Source organism: Salvia splendens, chromosome 15 (genome assembly GCF_004379255.2).
Source record: "Salvia splendens isolate huo1 chromosome 15, SspV2, whole genome shotgun sequence".
NCBI lineage: Eukaryota > Viridiplantae > Streptophyta > Magnoliopsida > Lamiales > Lamiaceae > Salvia > Salvia splendens.
The window spans coordinates 14,963,323-14,977,397 of record NC_056046.1 but is presented as its reverse complement, the minus strand read 5'-3'; the positions used below and the strand labels follow the sequence as shown (position 1 = coordinate 14,977,397).

General features: G+C 40.3%; 1 protein-coding gene across 1 annotated transcript; it reads left to right on the top strand.

The window, feature by feature from the left end:
• The first annotated feature begins 4,955 nt into the window (after nucleotides 1–4,955).
• LOC121767644 (transcription factor MYB61-like) lies at nucleotides 4,956–6,597 on the top strand. The gene is made up of 3 exons (XM_042163970.1): nucleotides 4,956–5,130; nucleotides 5,220–5,349; nucleotides 5,751–6,597. Exons 1-3 carry the CDS (start codon nucleotides 4,998–5,000, stop codon nucleotides 6,352–6,354), a joined length of 867 nt encoding a protein of 288 aa, XP_042019904.1. The 5' UTR covers nucleotides 4,956–4,997; the 3' UTR covers nucleotides 6,355–6,597.
• The last annotated feature ends 7,478 nt before the right edge of the window (nucleotides 6,598–14,075 follow it).

The window sequence follows — 14,075 nt, the reverse complement described above, 5'->3', positions numbered from 1 at the left end:
TACGGTCTTCTCCCCGGACTCTTTCCGGCCAGAAGACCCCTTATCCCCTTTCCTACCGCTACCCGACTCCGAAGAAGAAGAAGACATTTTTCTTACTTTTTGAAGGTGAAGAAAGTCTGAAGAAGCTCGTGAAAGCGGAAGAAAATTTCTCGAGAAAGAGAGAGTATAGAAGACGCAACAGCAAAGGTGTTCAAATGAGGAAAAAGGAGCATATTTATCAGATTCGGGAAAGATTTCGAGATCGTTGCGCCGTTTCGAATCCCACCTTTTCAGGATTCAACGGCCGGATTTTACTGTCGCATTTAATGCAGGCACGCGCAAGGCACGTCCCCTGACGTCAGCCTCCCCCTTACCATTATCCAGAATGCCGAAGTGACTCACCTCGCCGAAGTGATTCACTTCGCTTTTCGGGGGGGGTAGTGATGGGGTACGAACTAAACCCTAATGGCAAGCCCAATAATAGTGACGGCCCATCAGCCCAGAGCCCAAGAAAGAGTATCTGTTCGGCACCAAAGAGTTCGGCACGACCAAAGAGTTCGGACTCAGCCTACAGCTCGGTAAAAGCCGACCAGTCAAGCTCTCCTCTCAGATCGGCAAGAGCTGATCGGTAAAGTCCAGCAGTTCGGTCTCAGCATTCGACCGAACTAGGAGTTAGTGGACTCATGAAAGGCCTCCACGACCTCCGCTATACCCACGATCTATTTAGTGGTACGAAGCAGTTATTGAGCAGTTATTGCTCACCCACGATCTTGTTAGTGGGGCTGCAAACCACGACCTTAGTTCAATGTATAAATAGAACTTAGATCAGATAGAAAAGGGTTAAGCTCTCTAGAGATAAAATACCATATAGCAAGTCTGTGTTGTAAGCTGTAATCCCAGATCAAGCAATACAATCTTGCCCTCCCTTCTTCCCGTGGACGTAGATTTACCTCAGTAAATCGAACCACGTAAATTCTTTGTGTCGTAATTTTCATTCTCTACCAGCATTTGCTAACATCAGAAATTCGCGGAACCATCAATTTCCTTCTTTATTCTTGTCATATCTTCATCCCTTGCCTTCTCGTTCTCCAATTAATTAATTTCCTTATTTCAACAAATACTAGTATCTTTAATAAATATACTGACAAAATAAAATAGGAAATTTCACATGAAAGCATAAAAAATTAGGAATGAAACCAAGATGATTTATAATCTGAAAGCATAAAAAATTAGGAATGAAACCAAGATGATTTATAATCTAATAATGAATCAAGTTTTTCCGCGTATGCATATTTTCTAGTACAATATGTAAACCATTTTTTAATTACTATAGTATTATATCAAATGAAGTAGTTGCCGGCACAATAAATGTCGCATATGCGAAATCAAGGGTAAGTGTTGTGTTCAATTAGTTAGAGTGGTACCTCCCCAATGTAACCTCTTTTCTAGGTCCATCCCCAATTTAGACTCACTAAAATTGCTTACTTTTAACTTACATCACATTAAAAGAAGTTGAACTTTGCACACTTTTTTTTTCAAATGAAACTTGTACCATTTTGTCTAACTTGTCAAGGTTTATTAAATGGTGTTGGTATCCAAGTCCACACTCACTACAACAACTGAGAGCATCTCCTATGGCGCCCCTCCGGTAGGACGTCCGGTCGGACACCGGGAAGGGCGACGGGACGTCCGCCGTTGGGAGGTCAGAGGTCGGATACGGACTTCCCGTGAGGACGTCGGGTGTCCTCGGACATCCCGGCGACGGGCGGGCGGACGTCCGCCACTGTGGCTTCAACTCGGACGTCCGGTCGGACGTCCCGTTTTTTTTTTTTTTTTTTTTTGAAACTCTATATATACGGCTCGTTGAATTTTATTTCATTCGCACCACTTGCGTTAATAACAAGTTTCTCTCTCTACATCTATAATCTCAAGTATATCTAGAATGTCTAGTGAAAGTGATAGCGAGAATGAGTTGGAGGTCGCTGTTTCAGGTGTTATACAGAGGCTGCTACAACAGAGGTTGCAGCGGCGGCAGCAGGCGGCGGTACCTCGGCCGATCCATCGTCGAACTCAAGTACCCCGTGACCACATTTGCCGACATGCGGCAAACAGATGCCCATATTCGACTTCAGCAGGATATTATCGAAGAGGTTTGGACTCGGAGGGGTTGACGTGATAATGTATGAATTTTTTTTTTATTAGTGTGTAATTTTTTTTTTCGAATCATGTATGTTTTTTTCGATAAAGTTGTTAATTTTTCCCGTTCGTATTCTCGGTCAAATTTTATTTCCGTAAACGTAAATTGTTTTATTTGTGAATTTATGATTTTTTTTATTGCGGGATGTCCTAGTGGGAAGGGCGATGGGAAGGGCGGATATGCATGGGATGTCCTAGTGATGTGGCAGTGGGGTGGGATGTCCTAGTGACGTGGCAGGAGGTGTTTTTGGGATGTCCTAGTGGATGTCCGAGTGGGATGTCCGCCCACTGAAGATGCTCTGACACAATACTTTCATTTTTTTTCTGAAAAATGAAATTATCATCATTGAAAATACAAGGAGATGATAGAAAACAAACTATTTTGCTAGAAACATCAAAATCATATAGAATGAAGGGAAATAAAAATGGGGGTAATGATGGATGATGGGGGGCCATAATTATTGACCAAATATGTAAAAATCATGAGTTGAAATAGGGGAGGACCACAATTATAATAATTAAAAGAGCTTAAGGTGGAACCTTCTATCAATGAGTTATTAGGTTAACCAAACATTACTTTAAGAAGCCAAGTCCCTATTCCATTAAACGCTAGATGAATTTCTTAATACATATATGGAGTGGGGCCCCCTATAATAGTTTGCTGTAATAGCATTTGCCGCCCCTTAAAGCTAAGCTTCATCATTTCTCCTTTTCTTTCATTCCTTCATCCCCACAGCGTCCTTTTACAGAATCATTTCGGCTTTTACTTCCAAATTCAGCTTCTGCAAAACTCCCACAGTTTTCAAAATCAGTAAGGTGGATGATTGCCATCAATTCCACGTCTATTTCATCTGCATCACTCTCACCTCTCTCTTCTTCTATGTACGCATGTATGAATGATATGCATGTTCGTCTACGTATGAATTGCATGAAACACGTTTTTTATTACTACTAGCTACTATTATAGTACATATGAAAGGTATAAGTTAAGCAGCAGCAAAGTTCCCCCACTCATTCTTTACATTGAGGTCCAAGATCTTGATTCAAGTAATTAATATACTAACACCCACAATTAGGGAGATGTTCAAATGATAATCTATATTTAAAGAACAAAGAACCATTTTCAATCCTTATATATAGCATGTATACAAGCAAATTTATACTTTTGGATCAATTTATATAGTAATTGAATTAATTATTAATGATATGATATAATGTCAAAATATTTGAAGGGATTACCATGAATTAATTGAATAAAAGTTTTAAAACTATAAATCTTAACAATTAGAGATGTAAGATGATATAATATGGAGCGGTTCAGTTAAGAACTATCATTTCAGATGGAAACACAAAACATATTAGTTGGTGGCACAAACTATATCAGTTTTCAGCACAAAACTTGTACTACCAACTGATCGATAATTCTCAAAGTTCTCATTTTAAGATAATTTTAAAATGATCCACCTCCTATATATTTTCTATATACCAACTTATTTATGTAATGATCGTTAGCTTGGACTAAAATTCGAGATCTTTTTGTCATGATTCTAGCCATTTAGTACCAACCAGATGAGATCCACTTGTATTTATGTAATAATCATTAAAAATACTTCTACAAATTTTTTCATGTTATGATCCAAAAAGCACCCATCTCTTTCTCACTGTGTAAGCATGTTATATTTCTTCCTTCATTTGAGCAAGACACCCTCAAGGTAATCGTCGAGGCCATATTTGCCAAAACTGATTGTAATCTCATTAATTACACAATAAATCATAAATCCAGCTCAAATACTATTAAATGAATAATTAGCAGGCCATATGAGTAAAATTCGATAACACAAATTTGTATTGTACATTTTACTCAGGTTTCACCATATTTGACACTCTTAGGTTTCCCTGTATTTCTTTAACAAATAAAAAATAATACTCCCTCCGTCCCACTTTAGGAGTCTCAGTTGAGTTTGGCACGGGTTTTAAGAAATGTAAAGGAAAGTTGGTGAAAAAAGATAGTAAAATGTGAGTCCTACTTTTTTGTATTAGTTTTATAATAAAATGTGAGTGGAAAAGAGTTAGTGGAATGTGTGGCCTAATACCATTTATGGAATATTCTAACCGGAACTCCTAAAGTGGGACACCCAAAAATGGTAAACCGGGACTCCTAAAATGGGACGGAGGGAGTACTATTTACTTCCTGCTGTCAATAGATCAGAAGGTGGAGATAAAATGCAAAAATTCAGCTATTAAATAAAAATAATTAGACTCCTGTAAAATAGATTGTAGCCTTGGAGCTTCTTTGTGAAAGAAACTATGGGGATTTAAGTTTTAACCCTAAAACTCATTGTTTTATGCAGAATTTTTTTTTATCGTTCAGGTGTCTTTCAAGAAATAGTACTACGTTAGAAACGAAAATATTGAAAGCATTTATCATAAGAATCAGGAAAGCCATCCATTTTGAATTCTTGAGATACCGACCTCCACTGAGAAAAAGAAGGAAAAATCAAACAATAATTTGAAAAGGCAATAGAGTGTAACCGGCAACAACAGTTGATTAATTATGTTAGTTAGGTGAATTATACTACTACTACTACTACATATATATGTGTACGTACAAACCCTTGTAATAATACTGCAGAAAGAGAGTTGATCAAACGTCATTTCACGGTTAGATGGGAACAATTATGGGACCAATTCGGCCCCACTCCTATGCTGCTGTCGGATCCTATATCTGTCCCAACATATATATGTTTATAGCCACCACAACTCCACCACATTCTTCTTTACTTACAATTACAATTGAATCCCACAAAATTACAAATATATTAATGGGGCATCACTCTTGCTGCAACCAGCAGAAGGTGAAGAGGGGGCTGTGGTCGCCGGAGGAGGACGAGAAGCTCATTAGGTACATCACCACCCACGGCTACGGCTGCTGGAGCGAGGTCCCCGAGAAAGCAGGTTATCTCGTGTCCTGTTTTTGTGTCGTGTTATTCAGTGCATCCTTGTGAATTAGGGTTCCGTATTATTGTTGTCGTTGTTGTGATTAGGGCTTCAGAGATGCGGGAAGAGTTGTCGTCTGAGATGGATAAACTACTTGAGACCGGATATTAGAAGAGGGAGGTTTACACCTGAGGAGGAGAAGCTCATTATCAACCTCCATGGCGCTGTAGGCAACAGGTAAACGATTATCACATTCTCATTTGAGAATATTTTTATTTGAATATATTCTCATATAGTACATATACTATTTATGCTATTTTTGACGGATTTTATAATTATACTCCTACATAAGTATAAGTAGCTATCACTTGCATTTTGGAGGAAGTTAAGAAGCCAATATCAAGCGTTTGTTTATGGGAAACTTCTCAATAATATAAGAAGAATGATACGTTTCAACAGTTAAATCTGACGTTAATTATTGCCAAACAAAAGCCACATTTGTTAAGTTGAATATTTTCTCTCTTTTCATGTCATATTGAAAGCTTCAAAAGCACTCCCTCATTTTATCCAATAGCAAAAACTTGTGTGACTTATCTTTTATCATACACTTAGAATAAGTACTACATGGCCTCTTGCAGATGGGCACACATAGCTAGCCATTTGCCTGGAAGAACAGACAACGAGATAAAAAACTACTGGAACTCATGGATCAAGAAGAAAATCCGAAAATCCTCCTCATCTTCTTCTTCTTCAACATCACCACCAACAACAATTACACATAAATCCGAGGCCCAAAACCTCACATTCACACAAACCCAACAACACCTAGAATTATTCAACCAAGATCACTACTCCACAAAATCACACGAAACCCTATCACCTCTCCTCACTTCCTCATTCATGTTCGAGATAAACCATTCACTAGAACCTCCCATCTTCCAAGAAACTGCCGCATTGAGCTCAGAGACACCATGGCAACTGCAGCCCACGCCAGAAATAGCTCAGTTCACCGCCATGCCACCATTAATAGACCCCATCGAGTCGCAAAACTCATGTGGCCCGATTAACGACTGCATGCAGAGAAATCATGACATGAATGAATGGGTGGTTGATGCACAGCAATGCCCTAACTATTTCTTTTGGGATCAGGTGGGAGGGCAGATGGGAGGGGAGGAGATAATTATTCCGGCCACCGGGAACATGAATACGATCATTTCTTCCTCTTTTCCTTCGCCTCTCTGACTTGGGTTAATCCGGCCGTGCATGGGAGTGATTTGATTTTAATGTCCTCTTCTGGTTAATTTTATTTGTTTTATTTCTGATTTTTTGGACGGATTTTTAACCTTTTTATGTTATGGTGGGGAGAGAGGGAGGAGGGGTGGCATATATGTATTGCACAATGTACTTAACTGAATAGTTTTCTGATTTTCTTTGTGTAAATGAGACTTTAAATTGGAGAAGAATGAGGATGCATGATTGAAAATATTTATTGTTTAGCAATTAGCATAATGCTTTCAATATTTTAAAAATAATACACCGGCGCTAGATATTAGTATTTTTATTTTATTTAGTACACAAGCTACATTATCTTAAACTTTAAATATACATTTTATGCAATTAATAGGGGTTAGATCATTGACTTAAATAGTGTAAGGATATGCGTTTATAAACTTATTCATAGTAAAGTTTATTAAAGAAAGCAAATTCAATTGATAATGTGTATTTACCAAATAATTATGTTTAGAAAATTCAATGGGGTACATAATTAAGAAGAAGAAAAACTAAAACCCTGCAATGCATAAATAAGCGTGCATGAGAGTTTTAGAAAGAAACCAAAATTAATTACCACACGTACAATTGCCAATTTGCCATATTGAAAAATTAATAGGGTCAGTTTTCCTTTACCACAAAAGGTTAAGCACATAATATTAAGTGAGTGTAAAACCAATAAAAAATATTACTGACTTTTTTTTTCTCACCTTTTACCCAAAAATAACTTCTAAATTTTTTCAAATAACTAATCATACTAAAAAGAAAGAATATTCGGTTAGTTTTCACATATGCTCTGTCATTAATCAAGAAAATATAATCAACATTATTTATAATCTAATTTTGGGAATAGCAGTGTAGTCTGCTATTAATGTATAATATATATAGGACAACTTAAATATCAACTCTACAATATTGTATGGTGATGCAAATTTCCATTGGAGATTAACATGCATATGTTTCTCGAATCTGCATACAAAAGATACAAAAATAAATACAATTAGACAAGATAAAAGAATATCTAATCAGAGTGGCGCAGCGGAAGCGTGGTAGGCCCATAACCCACAGGTCCCAGGATTGAAACCTGGCTCTGATAAGTTTCACATTTTTTTCCTTTTTTTTGGTACACTAATGATTCTTACTAGATATTTTTAATTCGGATATTATATTAGCATCGTTTCCTATCTTCATGTTATATGTTTTCTTCGCCACCCTAACAATATACATAATATAGTCGATTCTTGACACCTAGGCCTGTTAGTTTAAAAGCTAGCCTCTAAATTTTACATTTACTGCTAATAACTACACAATTTTCAAATAATTTCTGCAAATCTATTACTTTTAACAAAGGTTAATTATGCTTCTAAATTTCCCAATTTTTGCTTGTTTTTGTAATAACTACACAAATTTTAAATAAATTTGGCAAAATCCATTTTTTTGTAACAAATGGTAATTATATCTCAAAAAATCAATTTCAGTTCATCTTTACTTGAAGCCCAGCCCAAGCATCTATACTAATCTAACGTGCCAGTTTGATGAAAGGACATTTTTACCCTTTTTGGAGGGAAAATGTGAAGCTATTTTGTTTACCTTTTGGTCATTTTGAGAAATGACACTCATTGGACAGAAAAGAGGCAACTACTACTGATTGTTGGTGCACAGACTTCCCAAACAAGTTTTGAAATATTGAGAAATAGGTGTAAAGTCAACTAAAACTGCATTTATTCATTCATGTGAACTAAGAGCATCTCCAGTGGGCGGACATCCCACTCGGACATCCACTAGGACATCCCAAAAACACCTCCTGCCACGTCACTAGGACATCCCACCCCACTGCCACATCACTAGGACATCCCATGCATATCCGCCCTTCCCATCGCCCTTCCCACTAGGACATCCCGCAATAAAAAAAATCCTAAATTCACAAATAAAACAATTTACGTTTACGGAAAGAAAATTTGACCGAGAATACGAACGGGAAAAATTAACAACTTTATCGGAAAAAACATACATGATTCGAAAAAAAAATTACACACTAATAAAAAAAAATTCATACATTATCACGTCAACCCCTCCGAGTCCAAACCTCTTCGATAATATCCTGCTGAAGTCGAATATGGGCATCTGTTTGCCGCATGTCGGCAAATGCACGCAGCCGCTCGACCTCTCCATGAGGTACCCCCATATTCACATTCGCGGTGGCCACGCCGTGACTTGGACCTGCACTCGTATCATCTTCATTGGTCCACTGAGTCAGTTCCGCAGCTTCATTTTCGACAATCATGTTGTGCATTATGATACATGCGTACATGACATCGCCGATGTTGGGAATATACCACTGCCGTGCAGGACCCTTCACTACCGCCCACCGACTCTGGAGCACACCAAATGCCCGCTCCACATCCTTGCGCGCTGCTTCCTGACGGCTCGCAAAGTATGTCTTCTTTTGTCCGATCGCATGCTTGATTGACTTCACAAAGACGGGCCAGTTTGGGTATATCCCATCTGCCAAATAGTACCCCATATTATGCTGGTTGCCGTTGGCGACGAAATTGATGGCGGGACCAACGCCATTGCACTGATCGTTGAACAGGGGCGACGACTGGAGAACGTTGATGTCGTTGTTGGACCCGGCGACTCCAAAATAAGCATGCCATATCCACAACCGGTAGTCAGCTACAGCTTCAAGGATCATCGTGGGATGCTTGGCTTTGAAGCCGGTAGTGTACATCCCCTTCCAGGCGGCGGGGCAGTTCTTCCACTCCCAGTGCATACAATCTATGCTGCCCAACATCCCAGGGAACCCGTGCACCGACCCATGCATATCTATCAGCATCTGGCAGTCTTCGGGGCTCGGACTCCGAAGATACCGCTCCCCGAATATCGCTCTCACGCCCGCGCAAAAATTCTGCAGACACTCGACTGCTGTCGACTCGCCAATGTGGAGGTACTCGTCGAACATGTCGGCCGCGCCTCCATACGCCAGTTGTCTGATTGCGACAGTGCACTTCTGCAAGGGCGTGAGTCCGGGTTTGCCAGCTGCATCCTCTCTGATCCTAAAAAACAGGTATCTACTCTCTAAAGCACCCACGATGTGCAGAAACAGCGGACGATGCATCCTAAAGCGTCGCCGGAATAAGGCTTCCCCAAAACGCGGTTGCGGAGCGAAGTAGTCAGCATACAACCGAATATGTGCAGCAATGTGGTCACGGGGTACTTGAGTTCGACGATGGATCGGCCGAGGTACCGCCGCCTGCTGCCGCCGCTGCAACCTCTGTTGTAGCAGCCTCTGTATAGCACCTGAAACAGCGACCTCCAACTCATTCTCGCTATCACTTTCACTAGACATTCTAGATATACTTGAAATTATAGATGTAGAGAGAGAAACTTGTTATTAACGCAAGTGGTGCGAATGAAATAAAATTCAACGAGCCGTATATATAGAGTTTCAAAACAAAAAAAAATAATAATAAAAACGGGACGTCCGACCGGACGTCCGAGTTGAAGCCACAGTGGCGGACGTCCGCCCGCCCGTCGCCGGGACGTCCGAGGACACCCGACGTCCTCACAGGACGTCCGTATCCGACCTCCGACCTCCCAATGGCGGACGTCTCGTCGCCCTTCCCGGTGTCCGACCGGACGTCCTACCGGAGGGGCGCCATAGGAGATGCTCTAATGTAGACTAATTTTTTTATTGCAGTGCTTAACCCATGGGAGCGATTCAGCCTGGGATCCGACGACCATTCCGGCGACACACAAAGGTAGTATCGTTCGATCTACCCGTTTCTGAAAATTTGAACACCAAAATATTGAGTTTATTTTACAACTTCTGTAAAACATGAATAAAATTAAGAGAAAGATTGCTCACCGTGAACATGGGCAACACTGACAGGAAGGAATAGAGAGTGACGGCAGCAAGCCCAGCCACCGAATGTAGTGGCTGTCAGGACCACAGCGGCAACAACTGGGGTGGGGCGTGAAACCGAGAGAGATATGACACAATGGCGAGAAGAAGAAAAGTAGACGAAGGGGAAAAACAAAAACAGCGGATAACAGTAGGCGGCTGACCGAGAGAAGTGCTGGAGACGGCGGCTGGCCGAGGTTGGTGAGATAGGTGAAGCAAGCAGGCGTGCAGTACGACAGATGAACCGGCGATGCAGGGCGGTGGAGCGGCGGCGAGTCGGGGCGGAGGGAGCGGTGGTAGTAACAGATCCAATTGGGAAGAGAAAGAGAATGAGAAAGAGGGTAATGGGACGCCTCCGCGTGTCCCCGGAGAGAGAGCACGCGTCTCCAGAGACGACAGCTCACCAGGCAGCGACGCCGTGGAAGAGGCGACGCCTCCTCTCCACCACTTATTTCGTCAGAAGGAAGGAAAGCCACTCCGGGCGTGAGTTCGCCAGAGAGGGGGAGTGATGGTGGCGACTTCTCCAGAGAAGCCGTGAGGAAGCGGCGCCGCTGATTCTTAAAGAAACTAGGGCTTTCAATTTTCAGATTTTGGGAATGGGAATGGAAGAGAAAGAGAGAGGGAGTCACGATGGAGGGGGAGTATATTTGGAATTGGGCCACTTAATGAAATTGGGCCAATAAATTAATCCTTAAAGAAAGTCAATATTGCAATATAAAATAGTAAAATTTATTATTTATTTGTAATATTTATGGAAAAATATCTACAGTTAAATTTAGTATACATAATTCTATTTGAGTTGATTTTATTTTATCTATTATAAATAATTACTATGTATTTAGTCTTTGGCCATATTTCAGAAGTTATGCTAAGTCATTAAAACCTATAGTGTTAAAGATCCATTTGGTACTTACTATTATAATATTTGTTGCAATTTGAGTATTTTTTATTGAGACATTTAGTTTTTTATAAGTTATTATTAAGATAGTATAACTATATAAATTTTATTATAATTTTATTTTGGATGAAAGAAAAATAAATTCTCTAAACTTGCATAGTACATATATTCAAGAAATGTTAAAATTTTAATTAAGTAAAATGATAGTGTTTGGGTGATGATATTCATAGGATGAGATTGTGACAAAATAATTTGCGTCATGAGATAAGATTGTGGACACTAAAGGTAGTATGAAAAGCTAAAATTTATTTGATTTTGATTTCTTTTATGAGATAAGATATTGTTCTTTATAACTTTGATTCTTATTTCTCTTTTATGCTTCTTAAAATATTATATTTATGTACATTACTCTCTTCGTTCAATAAAAATATAGGCATATGATATGCTATGGAAATTAAGATAAAATTTGTAAAGTATGAGAGGATGGGAAGAGTAGTTGAAGTAATGTTTTAATGGTGGTATAAGTTATAAATAACTTGGTGTATATGGGTAATAAATTGGGATAACTTTCCATAAATGAAAATGACCATATTTTTATGTGACGAACGAAAATGGAAAGTAAATATGGAATGGATGGAGTTAGGCATGCACAAACCGGCCCGGCCCGCCGGTTAACCGCCGGTTCGGGCCTTCATGAACCGGAACCGGGCCCGGAACCGGCGGTTTGAACCGGCAGGCGGGTTGAAGGGTCGGAAGGGCCGGTTCAGGTTCGGCAATATATTGAACCGTGAACCGGCAGTTCAAAACCGGCGGTTCGGCGGTTCGAACCGCCGGTTCAAAGGATCGAACAGTGTTTCATAGGTTAGGGGTTCGTAGGGTTCGTAGGGTTCGCGTAGGGGTTTAGGATAGCCGTTGGAACCGGCGGTTTGTGGGGTAAACCGCCGGGTTGAGGGGTTAACCGGCGGTTTTTCAGGGTAAACCGGCGGTTCGGGAGCCGGTTTCCGACGGTTCCGGCAACTTTTCAGAGGCTAGGTCGTAGGGTCAGTGTTTAGGCCTGCAAAACCGGTCATAAACCGCCGGTTTTCTGACGCAAACCGTGGCGAACCCGCCGGTTTAGGGTTGAACCGCCGGTTTCGGCGGTAAACCGGCGGTTCACGGCAGATTTCAAAATTTCAAAAAAAAAAAAATTTCATCCAATTTTACTCCTATAAATACCCCACTTCTCCTTCATTATTCCTTGCCCCATTCCTTGAATTTTCGGAATTTCATTCTCAATCTCCATTTCTCTATTCTCTCCTCATTCTCTCTAATTGCGCAAGTTTAATTCTACACTTTCTACTCACTACTATATTTGTTGTGCTCATAATTTACCACTTCTTTTATACTTCATACATATTTCATTCCAAGTCCATATTACTTTTCATTTATCAATATATTCAATATGTCTTCTTCTCGTGGTGGATCGGGACGTGGTGATCGGGGCAAGGGAATAGCCCAAGATCAAAGCACTACGCGTCCCTCAAAATCTCGACGACCTAGTCGTCGAGATGTTATGGAAGAGGTTTCCCGATTGGCAGCCGAACGCATGCAAGTAAGTAATGAAAAATTTGTTTTCCAATTCACATGCACAAAATTTCATTAATTTTTTTTTGCGTTCATACTTTTAACTTCTATGTACATAATATTTGTAGATGGAAGAAGATCATAGGACCGTCATGCTACTTGCTGAAATGCAACAAGGTGGGGGTAGGGAAGGTCGTTCCCAACAAGATGAGGAGTTCGACGTTACTATATCGTCGGACTCGGACAACAACGAGGATAGATCGCATTCTCGTATTCCTTCTAGCACCGGCGGAAATGAGGAGATGCCTCCCCCTGCACCCACTAACACGGCAAAAGCTTTGAAATCGGACATTTTTATCAAACACTACAAGAAGGTCCCGGTGGTGATTCCAAGTCCTCACGATCCGAACTCTCAAGAAGAGACTTCGGACTTTCATGTTTACTGCAACTATTGCGATAAAGTGTACAAATGGTCCGCCGGTGGTGGATATGGCACCCTCCGTCGCCATTTAGTGGCAAAGCATCCGGTAGAATGCGGCACTGCCTCTACCCAAAGCCAACTAAACTTCCAACCCGCCGGCTCGGGTTCGTCAGGTGCGCCTCTATTTAAATATGATAAAAAGAATTTTGATGATACAATGACTAGATGGGCGGCTATGAAGCATATGCCCTTTAATGTTTTTGATGACAAAAGTTTTGAGGTTACTATGCAAAGTGGGTTGAATGTAGCAATCAAAAGAATAGGTTGAATGACCATGCAACGATCTACCGTTCGGCAGTGCTTGGAGAAAAAGGTAGAATTATCACGTTATTTAGTTAACATGGGCCACAGGGTGCACATTTGCTCAGATGTTTGGACGGATTGTTTTAACCGTCATTCATACATGGGTATTACGGTTCACTTTGTGGACAACAGTTGGACTTTGAACAAGCGTTTAATTGGTTTTAGAGAATTTGAAAGTCCACACACTGCACCCGAAATTGCTTCTTTGATTATACAAGTGTTGAATGAGTTTCAGTTATGCAACAAGATATTTTCTATTGGTTTTGATAATGCAACTGCCAACACCGCAAGTATTGCCGATTTGATTGCGGCTTGTACACCGGTAATTGGAGGTAAGTATTTTCATCAAAGATGCATTTGCCATATTTTAAATTTATGTGTACAGGATGCGCTTGAATTATGGCAAAAACATGTTTCTCCTATTAGAAATGCAGTTAGATTAATCCATCAAAAGCCAGCTATTGGCAAAGCATGGAAGAAATATTGCCATCAAAAGAATGTCAGGTACACGAATTTTACTATGGATGTGTCTCATAGATGGAATT